General features: G+C 43.5%; 1 protein-coding gene across 2 annotated transcripts in view; it reads right to left on the bottom strand.

The window, feature by feature from the left end:
• Positions 1–13,972, bottom strand: part of LOC137652318 (ATPase family AAA domain-containing protein 5-like) — a 334,913-nt gene that overhangs the window by 142,660 nt on the left and 178,281 nt on the right. For both annotated transcript variants that reach the window (XM_068385648.1, XM_068385649.1), the window contains exon 10: positions 1,883–2,384. In XM_068385648.1, the coding sequence (XP_068241749.1) occupies positions 1,883–2,384 (502 nt within the window). The remainder of the gene's footprint in view (positions 1–1,882; positions 2,385–13,972) is intronic.

A 13,972-nucleotide genomic window follows, 5' to 3' on the forward strand; every position in this document is an offset into this window, starting at 1 on the left:
TTTGTTTACATTGAGAGCTGGGTATCTGGTCGACAGATGGCGCTGTTGGGCACACCCGCAACCTGTGTAGCGATCGCTGGCGAGTTTTTCCGTAGAGTTGTCTGTCGAGCAACAGAGTTGCAGCTATATAATCACCGGCTAAGTTAAATATTGAAAAAAGACAGATTAGCATCGACAAAATTGAGTCAAAAGGCAATTCATAAAAAACAGACATCCCGGGAAATCCCGGGATTAGGTGAAATTTGATCTCAGAACACCGGGACAAAGACATCCGTTGAGATACTATCACTAGAGAGCTATGGGGTCTTTTGACTGGCCAGACAGTACTACATTGGATCTTTCTCTCTGGCTATGGTTCACTTTCCCTTGCCTACTCATACACCAAATAGTCTGCCCTATTCTTTACAGATTCTCCTCTGTCCTCATAAACCTGACAACACTGAGATTACCAAACAATTCTTCTTCCCCAAGGGGTTAACTACTGCATTGTAATTGTTCAGTGGCTACTTTCCTCTTGGTAAGGATTGAATAGACTCTTTAGCTATGGTAAGCAGTTCTTCAAGAAGGACACTCCAAAATCAAACCATTGTTACCTAGTCTTGGGTAGTGCCATAGCCTCTTTACCATGGTCTTCCACTGTCTTGGGTTAGAATTCTCTTACTTGAGGGTACACTCGGGCACACTTTTCTATCTATTTTCTCTTCCTCTTGTTTTGTTAAAGTTTTATAGTTTGTATAGGAGATATTTATTCTAATGTTGTTACTCTTCTTAAAATATTTTATTTTTCCTTGTTTCCTTTCCTCACTGGGCTATTTTACCTGTTGAATTCCTTGGGCTTAGAGCATCCTGCTTTTCCAACTAGGGTTATAGCTTAGCTAACAATAATAACAATAATAATAATAACAATAATAATAATAATGACAAAAATAATAATAATAATTATAATAATGATAATAATAAAATGAGAAACTCAGTAACAATTGATGAGATTACATAGTTAGCAAATTTATCAATAAACAAACAAAATTTTGATTTCATAGTAACAAATTCGGATATCTGCAATTTGATACCACTAATATCATAATCAAATCCATCTTTTAATTCATTCTCCAAGAACTAATATCTACCGCTCAGCATCATTTGAATTCAAGTCAAAACAATAATACCTTTGATCTGAACTAATTATAAAAAGCTATTCTCTTTTTTTCTATGATTATCACCCGTACCAGAAGTTCTCTTTCTCAAGTAATTTAATGGAATCTGTCATTTGTTTATCCTGAAACAACACAATTTTCTTTTCACTTTAGTCCTAGGTCAAAATAATGGACACTACATGTAATAAACAGAGTATGAAGATCAACACTGTTGACAATCTCTTCAATTTGTATTTCATTCAAATTATTATAGAATGGGACATACTTGAATCATAATAAAATAAATCAGAATAAAAGAAAATTCCCATATAAAAACTAAAGACCATCAAACATTGTGAAAATATCTGTTATTTAAAGCCTTTATGCAACGTGATACTGTATATGAAATTATACATAAGGTAAGGTGGGGTCCTGGAATTCCTAGTGAGGTATTTCTAGCTCAAACTTAGCCCATACCTGCCATTCAACCTGTACTGAGTGAACCCAGAGGATAGAGAATAAGTGTTGAGAATTATTTTTAGTTTAAGTTCAAGAAGCTAATGGTGAGAAAGTTAGCAATGTGCCCTGCAGATAAGAATCATCAAAACAATGTGATTTTCAAAATCAGGAACTAAATTTTAATCCTTCATTATCAGAAATAGCCCATATAGATTTAAGAAATTATTATTTATTAACTAAAAAATGAAATAATTTACAATAAAAATTCCTACAACAAAATCAGAACTTACCTTTATTCCCAATTACATGGCTACCTTTCTTTGGAGCATAAACTTGTGTCCAAACATAGGGTATTCTTTCATGCCAAATTGGGAGTGGAGGTCCTGTTTCCTTCATCTCTTGCATTTCTTGTGACCTATTCAACTTACTATAACCTTTCTTTTTTCTACCCCTCTTTGCAAGCCCCTTACGCTTATCTAATTTTATCTCTTCCTTCTCTAAATCAATTACTGATATTTTATCTTCTTTTGCCAATTCTCTTTTATATGACTCAACAGCTTCTTTTTTTAAATCAAAGTATGATTTAAAAATAGAAAAAACAGGGAACCTAGGATTATTTCTTTTTAAGGCATTCAGAATAACAGCAAGAGAATTTACGTCAAATGTACAACCTTCAGTTAAAGGTGATTGAGATTCTATTGGTTTAGCTTTACTGAACATATTCATCTGATATACAGAAGTGCTTGTACATTTTGGTAGGTCAATATCAGCATCTTCCTTTAGAGGCAACGCCTGAAAAGAGAAATTTATCGATAAATATACACGTCATAATTTACAAATAAATCACAAATACTACTGAATACAGTCTGACTTAAAAAAATAAGGAGTTGCATATCTTCCTACCTATCCCCCTTCCCCCAACTAACATAGAGAATAAAGTGGTATTTTACTTGACTTGTTATTTTCATATAGAAAAATGAAAACCAAGATCTTAATCTTTTCCACTGCTTACGTTTAAAAGTTGATCGACACTACTGTCTATGTTTCCCCGATCAGCTGTATACGGCAAACAACCAAATGAATATTTTTTTTTATTTCCTTAAAGAAACAATTACTACTTGAACTGGCATCTTTAATCTATTAAAATGATTCAAATAGTTTTATTTGAAATATTTCTTATATATTTTATTGACTGTTCAATTTAAGGGCATATAGAAGTTCATTCACTTGGCTAATGCACAATAATTTATAGTTTTTAGCTCTGCGGTTCTTGATTATAAAGTTTTGGAAATTATTATTTTTTCTTCCAATTCTTTGGGTAAGTTTTGTGCAATATGGATAACCTTTTCATAAACTGAACACATTACCTTGTGCTTGTTGTAATCTTAGGAAATTTCCTTAATATTGGTAATACTGATCACAACTTATAACCCTGATGGCTGAGACCACAACAGACGACAATATTCATTTCATTCCCTATTTTCTCTACTAATTTCTACAAATATTATAATCATGCCTAAGATATATAATATATTGCATGCAATTTTGTCCATTGTTTTAGAGAGTAGAAGTTAGTCTATTGTAATTACAATAGAACCTCGCAGCAACAGACTTCTGATGTACGTGACTAAATTCAAGTATCTAGAGCAGCACTGGCAAAGGTTACCATAAGAAGCAAATAGTTCTTAGATCTTTATATCCATTTACTGTATATTTATTTATATAAAAGCAGAAAGATCATTTTTATCATTCATTATTGGTATATCTTCTTTATAAATAGCCTATTCTGAAAATAATGCTATATAAATGAAATCAACTTATGTTCTGTGATCCCATCTCTGAACATGTAAACCCAATCGAGTGATCTTACCATCAGCTGATCTAAAGCAACCACTCTCGAGAACACGCCAACATAATTTGCAAGTAGTATTTTTAACAGTGTATATGTGAAGACTCTGTTATTACAAATGTTATTTTACTTACTGTAGTCTTACAAAATGGATTTTGAGAAAGGCGAAAAATCCATTTTTGGGTGAGATAGCCATGTCGTCCTGATGGAAGGTACCTTTCAGTAGCTTCCTAGGGTATATTTGACTACAGTGACATTCCCAGAGAATTTAACTTAAGGTCTCCAGAATTCTAACTTCTGGCGCGAATATCCTTAAAGTTTCCTTTTAGGATATCACATAATATCAGGGGACGTATTCTTGACATGCCACATAGCAATCTGCACACCACATAGCGTTTACGCTTCGAGGGGGGAAAAGTGGCAAAATAAAAGAGGAGCCGTTATAGAATTCTCCTCTACCGTTACTGTTTGAGTACTCAGATGGCGCCACAATCATCTGCCATCTTTATTCCTTGTAGCGTAAAGCCGGTACTTCTAGATAGTAATATCGGGAGGGATCCTGCCAAGGCCTTTCATAGAAAGGAGGGCAGGTCCATCAGGACGACATGGCTATCTCACCCAAAAATAGATTTTTCGCTTCGCTCAAAATCCGTTTTTTTGGCTCAGGCCATGTCGTCCTGATGGAAGTTTACCAGAGCATTAATGTATCTGTGGATTTCTCAGTTGTGCCTTTAGACTTTAAGACAATCTTTCCTTCGAAATAAGACGCACAAAACAATTAACTATTTATTGTCAAGCAATAAATAAAATTCAGCATACATTTATAACAATGTAAAAATTGCAGATGAAAATCAATTTCAGTTAACATAGACGAGACAAAATAAATCAGAAATGCTTGTTTAGTTGAAAAAAAACTTTGCCACATCATGAAATTTTTTTAAAATTTTAATGTTTTTTCTGAAAAATCTATCTATTCACACGTGTAAAAAAACACACGGCACCAGTGTTCAGTCTATGTTACATCACCTTAGTATAATGGAACAGTCCATAATGTCACCATGGAGACATTTCACTTACCATGTTGCACCATGAAGTGCCAACATGTACACCCTTTAGAATTACAGTCCCACATAATTCACTGTTCCTCGCAGCACTAAGCGACAGGTTTTAACACTACCTGCCACCACCACGAAATACTTTAACTCCTGCACTTGCTTTGCATAGTGTTTAAAAAACACTCTGGATGACTTCCATCCAGTAAACGAGCGAAGACTCTCGAAGTCCATAAGTTGGAAGAAGTTCAACGAAGAAGCAATCTTCCTAGGATCATGACCTGCAGGTGTACTGTCAGGATCCGCTCTGCGAATAAAGTAGGTGATCTTCGCCCTTAGTTGTTTCAAGGATAAGTTTGAACCCGATGTTTCTCCTTTGAAGAGCTGTCCTCCCCTGAAGTCTTTCTGCCAAGACAGACCTTTAGACTCTCTACTGGACACAATGAGACATCTTCCTTCAGAGGGCAGATTGTCCAGGGACTCCACCTCTTAGTGGGTAGCTCGTTCTTGGCGAGAAATGTTGGGTCGGGAAAGAGATTTAGCTCACCCGTTTCAGCAAACTGGATATGGCCTTCCTCCCTAGACAAGGCCACTATCTCACTGACTCTAGCCCCTGAGGCTAGAGCAAACAAGAAAATAACTTTCTGAGTCAAATCTTTCAAAGAGCAAGCCTCATTGTCCAAACTTGAGGCAAAATGTAGCACCTTATCCAAGGACCACGAGATGGGTCTTGGAGGTGCTGCAGGTCTTTGGCACATGCCTTAGGGATTTTGTTAAAAATTTCATTAGACAAGTCTATCTGGAAGGCATAAAGCAAAGGTCTTGTCAAGGGAGATTTACACGTAGTTATCGTGTTGGCTGCTAAACCTTGTCCATGAAGGTGGATAAAGAAGGACAAACAGAAATCTGTTGACATTTCCTTTGGATTCTTTGCCTTGACGAAGGCCACCCATTTCTTCCAGGATGACTCATATTGCCTTTTGGTAGATTTTGACTTATATTCCTCCAAGAAGTCAATACTTTCCTTCGAGATTCCAAACCTTTTCTTTAAAGCTAGGGAGAGAAAATCATGAGATGAAGGTCTCGGGTTTTCTGTGATGAAGCGAAGACAGTCGACTTCTGAACTTGTTGAGACAGAACTGGGTCTGGCAGAGGAATCAACCTCGGCTGAAATTCCAAAATCAAGGGGAACCAGTTGCTCCGGGGCCACTTGGGAGTCACTAGGGCTGCTGTTCCCTGAAAAGCTCTCAGCTTGTTGAGGACCTTCATCAGCGATTGGGTGGAGGGAACAGGTAAATCCTGGTCCATTTGTTCTAGTCCAGGGGCATGGCGTCCACTGCTTCCGTTAGAAGGTCCTCGTACGGGGCCACGTATCGAGGAAGTTTCTTGTTGTCACTTGTTGCAAAGAGGTCGATCTGCAGTTCCAGGACTTGATGCAAGATGAAAGAGAATGATTCTGCGTCTAGGGACCATTCTGACTCTATCGGAGCTATCCTGGATAGAGCGTCCGCTGTCACATTGCGGAACCCTTGAAGGTGAACTGTTGACAAGTGCCATCTCTTCTTTTCCGCTAGTCGGAAGATGGCCAACATCACTTGATTGAGTTGCGGCGATCTCGAGCCTTGACGATTCAGACATCTCATCACCACCTCGCTGTCCAGAATCAGTCTCAAGTGGACTGAAGGACGAGGGGATAATTTTTTTAATGTGAGAAAGACTGCCATGGCCTCCAAAATGTTGATATGAAAGGTCCTGAACAGAGGGGACCAAGTTCCTTGAGCTCTGCGTTGACGGGAGTGACCCCCCCATCCTTCCAATGATGCGTCCGTGTGTATGACGACTGTGGGTGGAGGCGGCTGTAGAGGTACTGACCTCTTGAGCTTCCTGGCCTCCGACCATGGCTTGAGAATTGATCGTAGCCGAGTAGGTATTGGTCTTCTGAGATCTCTTCGAGCATTTGATGCATATTTTCTCCAGACTCCTGATGCATCTTTTAGCTGTGCTCTTAGCAATGGGTCTGTCACTGATGTAAACTGGAGAGAGCCCAGCACTCTCTCCTGATGGCATCTTGAAATCCGACTGGATTTTAGAAGTCTCTTGACAGATAGCGCTATCTCTCTCCTCTTCTTTAATGGAATGGAGAGACGATGAGACTGAAGGTCCCAATGTATGCCTAGCCATTGGAACTTCTGAGCTGGAGATAGTCGAGACTTTTCAGTGTTGATCTTGAATCCTGGATTTTCCAGGAACTAGATCACTTTCTTGGATGCTTGCAAGCATTCTGCTTCTGATGCTGCCCACACCAGCAAATTGTCCAGGTGTGACACCACCTGGACACCTTGTAGGCGTAGTTGTTGAACGACTGCTTCTGCAAGCTTCGTGAAGATCCTTGGGGCTATGTTTAGTCCGAAGGGCATGGCTCTGAAAGTGTACTTTCTTTTTTGTAGCCTGAATCGTAGTTAGGAGGAGAGTTGGCGATTTATCAGAATGTGCCAATAGGCATCTGCCATGTCTATGGAGACTGTGTATGCCCTTTTGGGCAACAGGCCCCTTAAGTGACGAAGGGTTAGCATCTTGAACTTCTTGTTCTCGATAAATTTGTCGAGATGAGAAAAATCCAGAATGACTAGTTTGTCTGAGTCCTTCTTGGGATCACAAAACAGCCTTCCTTGGAATTTGATGGACTTTGCCCTCTTTATCACTCGTTTGCTCAATAGCTCTCGGATGTATTCTTCCAGAACGGGGGTGGAGTGTTGGAAGAACTGAGGAAATGTTGATGGAGCTGTCTTCCACCTCCAGCCTAGTCCATTCTTGATTATGCTGTGTGCCCAGGGATCGAAGGTCCAGCGATCCCTGAAGAGTCTGAGTCTTCCTCCTACCGGAAGCATCTCATTGCCTCTGGTTTCCGGAGGGCTTGCCTCCTCGACCGCTTGTTCCCCTACCCCCTCTTCCTATAAATGGGTGTCTAGAGGAATCTCTGCCTGAGCCCCTACCTTTAGGGCGAAAGGTAGTGGTCTGCCTTTCATAGGCAGTGGTAAAGACTGGTGACTGGGTCACCAATTGCTGGGGTACCAACTGGTAGGTGGGTTGAGGCTGTGCCACCAACTGTGGCGCCGCGGTCGCAGGAAGTTGTTGTCTAGCAGGGCGAGTTTGCACTCTTAGCCTCTTTGTCTTTCTCTTCGGTTGGGGAGAAGACTTCCTTTTAGCCGACATGTCCCACTTCTGGAGAAGATTTCTATTCTTAGTGGCGGCCTTGTCGACTATTTCCTTGACTAGATCATTTGGAAATAGATCTTTCCTCCAGATATTGGAGGATATCAGCTTTCTGGGTTCGTGTTTAACCGCAGCCGAAGCAAACACAAACTCTCTACAAGCTCTCCTAACCCTAACGAAGCTGTAGAAATCTTTCGTTAGGGTTGCCAAATGTGCCTTGGCCATGAACATATCTGGGGTTCTTTGCTTACTGGCCATTGCCTCCATAGACACTTGGAGGGACAGAGGCCACAAGCCTCTCCTTTGTATCTTGTTCTCTGCGTAAGAGAAACTCAGACAACTTGGGGAGGTTTCCGTTGAACTGATGTCCAGCGATATCAGCCTCCAACTTCCCCACTGAAAAAGTGAGTTGGATATCTTCCCAGTCCTTAGCATTAGATGGCAAGGCTAGGGAAAGGGGCCTACATTCTTCCAGTGTTGGGCAAGGTTTCCCTGCTTCTACTGCCTTAACCACCGCCCTGAAAGATTTTTCCGCAAAGGGGAAAACCATGGTTGTAGGAGCAAAAGAAGAGGGATGCTTCTTACTCAGGGCTGGCACCTTGGAATTGGTGAAGCCCTTGTCCTTCAGGCTGCTGGCTAGCAAAGCCCGAGCCTTCGAATGGTCAAGCACTATGACCTCCTTAGGCTCTGTCTCCTCCTTGGAAACCGGTTCCGCCCTAAGACGAACAAAGCAGTCTGGATAGGACTCAAAGCTGGGCCAGAACTCAGTCCTCAAAAGGGACACCTCCCAGCTTTTCCGAAATAAAGATCTTTCCGTTAGTTATGGACATGTACTCAGCATGCCTCCACGGGTTAACCTCGGAACACGTGGGAAGATCCTTTACATTGAGTCTCCGTTGAGACCCACGGGAAGCTATAATTCGAAGAATCTACTTCCTGAATTCGGCTTCCCTCTGTTCGCTCTTCTTCTCATACATCTCCATCATTGCTTTGATGGCAGCCAGAGTGTTGTCCAACCTCATATGTTGAGGAGCAGAAGACGTAGAGGGTACAGGTTCAGGGGCAGGAACCGATGAAACAGATATTGTTTCGACTTCCTTCTCTTCCGTCTCAGGAGCCACCGCTGACTCCTCTTCTCGACCTTCCGCCAGAAGGCCCTTTTCGGTGTCCTCTGACACCTCTGACATCCTCTCATCACCTAGATGGATGTCCTGCATCGCATCCGAGACATACGTGTTAACGGATATCTGGACGCAAGGGATCTCAGGGTGAGGCTGAGGAATAACAGCATCCGCAGATGCTTTGGGAAATAAAAGGGCTCTCATATGCTCACTAAGGAGGTAAGGCCCTGTGGAATTCTTTTGAAAACCACGAACCCATTTGCGTAACTTATCCCGAGCTGCATTCCTTGACTGCTGTCTTGGGATTATCAAAAGCCTCATTCATCAGGTCCTTACATACTGTACATACCTGCGGGTCCCAGTATTTGAGAGGTCCCTTGGTGATGGAACAGCGGGAGTGTGTCCTACACCCCAGATGGTCATAGAAGTTCCTGTGGCGGACGCTGCATAAAACACTATCGTACTTCACGTAGTCCTCCTGTAAAGAGAGTCTTTCTCACTAAACTAATAAATATTATAATAAATATTATAACAATTTCATTTTATATTATTGCATATAGCTAAGGATAGGTAAGCTGGAAATTGAAATAGGAAAGACACATACATGTGGTTCCCGCCCAGCCAATTGCTGTGACCTTCCTCAATATTAGCTTTAGGGTATCCTCTATAAGAGGCCCAATGGAAGATTCTATCCTATAAGGATAGAGTAGTGTAAGCAACACCTATTTCCAAAAGAGCTAATAATGAGGGTCAGAGTAACTGATCAACAATCAGTGTAAAGAAAAAGGGAATTCCTTTCCCAATTCTATAAGGTCTCAACAATAGACTGCGCCTGGAAACACAGAGTATGTTGGAAAATTTTACTACTGTATAATCATATACCATAGTTTTCCTTCTGCAGTATGCTCAATACTACAGATGTACTGGCTACTGTATATTCATATACAATAATACGGCAGGGCTAGTACTCAGACTTAATTCAACTGACACAAAATTAATCATCTATATAGCCGGCAATCCGCCGGCTTGCTGGCGACCCACCGGACTTCCGGCGGCACCCCGGACGCCGGCGGGCCACCGACTGTCAGCGCACCATCCCAGCCATCATTCAATGTGACTGGGTAGAGGCAAAAGTACCAACACTGCCGGCTCTCACCGGCAGAGTCAGAAGAGACACAATTAATGGGAAACAGACCACAAGCCTAGCCTGCATCTTGCCGGCAAGGTTAGTGGCCGGCAGCCGCCCGATTAGGTTAGTAGCTGGCAGCACTAGTCAATAGAGAGAGAAAAAGCAAAGAGTGAAGGGTGATATAAGGGTGGCGGCACTAGCCTCCGTATCACTGCTTTCCTCCTGTATGAGGGTTCTAATGGAAGGGGTGAGCGTATCATGATCAAGCTTCCACCCATCCGCCCCTGTGCCGGCAACAGTCTGTCAAAGGAAGCAAATGGCAGCCCAAGAGAGGACTGGGGAAAAAATGGGTCTCCTGTCGGCAGCTAGACCTGCCGAAACAGCTATCCCAGGACATCATGTTCTATAGGGAAGCTAGACGACTAGGCCATGAAGGCAGAAGACCGAGCTGGCCCTACAACCCGCCGGCAGACGGGGAGATTGTAGGACGACGGACATAGGTGTGTAATGGCTAGGCCATCACTAAAGGACAGAATGGGAAGGGAGAAGGGTCCTGTATATGGTGTGAGAGGAGCCGGCGGCATGCCGTCCCTTCCACACCTAAAGGAAACTGTTTTAGTATCGGCGCCATTCAAGGCATATGGGGAGTACATTCCCCAGCCTAGGGTCTGCCAATACAGTAGGGGGGCCGGCATCATCTAGCCGCCACCTTGATAAGAAACAGAGTTCCCATGCCGGCGCCATCCTAGACAGAAGAATAATAATTATTCTTCAGCTTAGGGTCTGCAAGCACAGGACTAGTCACTAGACTACAGGGAGAAGGGGATTACATAACCCCTTCAAGTGCAGTCTAGGGGGGCAAGGCCTCCTATACCAACAACTAGGTCCAACAGGGGAGTACATTCACCCTGCTGGACAGCTGCTGGCACACGACAAGTACTCTGAGGTTCTGACCCAAACTCAAAGCTCACCAACAGTGGCTTGGTAAAGGGGCAAAAAAACCCTAGCCTAAGCTTACCAGAATCACAATTCAGGGCAAGACCAGCTAGGATTGTAGCCATAGGCTACACTCAGAGGGAAGAAGGAATTACCTTATATATAAGGGTAACCGGGGAGATTGTATAAAAGTATACTAAAGCCACTAGGCTACTAGCCTAGTGACAGCGAGATCGACTACGTATCTCATCGAAGAGGAAATTTATATGCAATCGATATATCTTACATGCATAAATTGCCTAATATCTTCATTTAAATTTAATAGCACCAGGAACACTTATTATATCATGCAAGAGAGTAAACCAAAACGCCTAGCCCCCCCCCCCCCTTGTACTTGTGTACTAGTGATTGTGTGATTGCAATGGAGGAGAAAGTTACTCAAAAGATGCAATGTTGAATAGGACGTGGCAGGCGCTGCAGTACATCGCTTTTGTCACCTTCTGTAGACCCACACACACTCTGCCCAACATGCAGGGGGAAAACCTTGCTCTCAAGGTTCTCCCTGCCGTGAGTGTGAATCCTGGCCGCCCTTGCAGTGGCAACTTTCACGGATCGACGCAAATATCGCCGGAACCTTAAAGCTTCTTCTGCTTCGGAGAGCTCGCCTCATTTGAAGAAGTAGGGGGAGCCAGTGCAAAGTGTGTCGTCTCAAGAGACTACCACAGCGAAGTCTGCTCACGCCTTCTCTGAGTCGGAGGAGGGTGCGAGTATGATTTTGGGAACCTCGGATTCACAGCCTGTCGGGGACTTCTCGGGTTTCGCCGGGATGACATGGCCTGAGCCCAAAAACCCTTTACAGCTACGCCGGCAAGTCAGTTAAAATTAAATTCTGCCAAAACTCCTGCTGATACGATATGTTTTTCAGGTTCACCACGTTCACCAACCATGGCTCTTCCTACGGACATGGCTCAGTTGTTCATCCTCGTCCAGTGTCGTCTGCTGTTGCCTCGACCACCGTTCCAGTACCTCGGAGGGGACACAAGAAGAGGAAGCGTGGGCAGTATTCCTCCTCTAGTTCTTCTTCCTCTCTGTCTTCATATTCTGACTCTCACTCTTCTCACCCAAGGAGAAAGAGGAAGGGGAAGAAGAGGAAAGCGAAGAGGGCCAGGAAGGCCAGTCGGAGTCGAAGGGACATGGCGCCCTGAGACACCTCTTCTCCTCCGGAGGATGAGGGCGACGTGCGAGATTCCCGTGTTCCCTGCATTCGTGGGATTTTTCACGGCGAATCTCGCGCAAGGCCTCCATGCACAAAACCGCGCTCGAGGGCGTAGGTATCGTCTTCCAGAGCATGGTGACGGAGTCCTCAAGCCCCTGAGCTGCTGCTCAGATTCGAATTGAACCGCTCGAGCGGGAAAATGAGAGTCCCAGCTCTGGCACGAGAAATCTTGGCTGTGGTCTCTCGTGAAGAATACGCGGTACGCACGACTATCTCCAAGGGGGTAGCCACGAGGACCGACTCAGCGACTCGTGTGTCGCGTGAGCAGGGAGTAGGCCCAGACAGCCACGCACTCCACCCGCGCGACTCGGGCCTGGCATGGAGCCACCTCGCGGCTCAGCCCGCGACATGGGGGCCGGTCTTGCACGACCAGATTAGCTCTCGCGCATACCATCTACGCGAGATGTAGCCAACCACATGCTTTCTGGCCATGTAACAGGTGAGGCCATGCGCACCACTCTCGCGACCAACCTGTCTACACCTCCTGGTGTAGGCGCTGCAATTCCCTGGGACCCCACTCGCACTCGAGCTCCTTCGGGAGCTTCGTGGGGCTCACACCGACCAGTCATGCACTCGGTCACAGTGGGAACCTCGATACATTCCATCACGGATGAACCCTGCCAGGGTCCTTCCTTGACTCCTGAATACATGCCTAGTTCGGTCTTAGTACAGTAGACCCCCAGGGTACGGCGTCCCCAGCTTACGTTTTTTGTCCCGTTACGGTGTGGAATACTAAGTTTTTTTGTCCCCTCGTTACGACATTGGCAGTTTTTACGCGTACGACTGTGCGAGTCACTCTCCTACCACCACGCTCATACTGTACGTCACTAAGAAGCTGGTCTGCTATTGGTCGGCGTCACTGCGTCACTAGGATGCCGATACGCTATTGGCCGAAATCCCTTCTACAATGCCTGAGAGAGATGCTGCCTTAGTCTCTCTCTTTGTTAATCGCGCGTTCAGTTCAGAATCTCGTGTGTGTTTCGTAAAGACTTGATCTCGTGTGAGTGCTTGCGATATCGTATTTTTTGTGCATTTTAGTGCTTAATTCCAACTTTAATTTGTTAACCATGGGTCCCAAGATTGCTAGTAATCTTAAAGGGAAAAGTAAGAAGATGATTACTATGGAAACGAAGCTGGAGATATTAAAGAAATACGAAGAAGGCATGTGCATGGGGTTTGTTGTCAATGAGGCTGACGTCGATAACCTTATCGAGGAGCACAGGGAGGAGCTTACGACTGAAGACTTGAAGGAGTTGGAGGCAATGCAGTTGACCATCATTCAAGAAGAGCACAGCTCTAGTGGTGGTGAGGACGGGGGGGAGACTGAAGAAACGATATAGGCAGAAATAAGGGAAGCTATCGGTTGGTATGAAAACTTTACGAGATTCATTGAAAAAAAACACCCAGAAAAATTCACACAGGTCGTCTTCTGGAGAGTGTTAATGACAAGTGTATGAGTCATTTTAGAAATATTTTGAGGAATCGTCAGAAACAGGCTTCTTTGGATAGATATTTCTCCTAAAGAGAAGTGTCAGAAAGCAAAGATGATAAGTGATTCTATTAAAAAAGCTAAAAAAGAGTAATTTTTTAAGTTCTAAAAAAAAATTTCAATAGACAAATATATATATATAAAAAAAAGCATTTTTAATTTTAAGTGTTTAATAGTGAGAATAAATCTATTATTAAGTGTACAAAACATAATTAGCATTGATACGTTTTTATATCTACCGTCTCCTCCCCCCCTCTGCCTCCACCCACTACCAGCTCAAGTCATGTCACTCCAAATGTAAATAAAATTTATTTC

The sequence above is a fragment of the Palaemon carinicauda genome, chromosome 13 (genome assembly GCF_036898095.1).
Source record: "Palaemon carinicauda isolate YSFRI2023 chromosome 13, ASM3689809v2, whole genome shotgun sequence".
Taxonomy (NCBI): domain Eukaryota; kingdom Metazoa; phylum Arthropoda; class Malacostraca; order Decapoda; family Palaemonidae; genus Palaemon; species Palaemon carinicauda.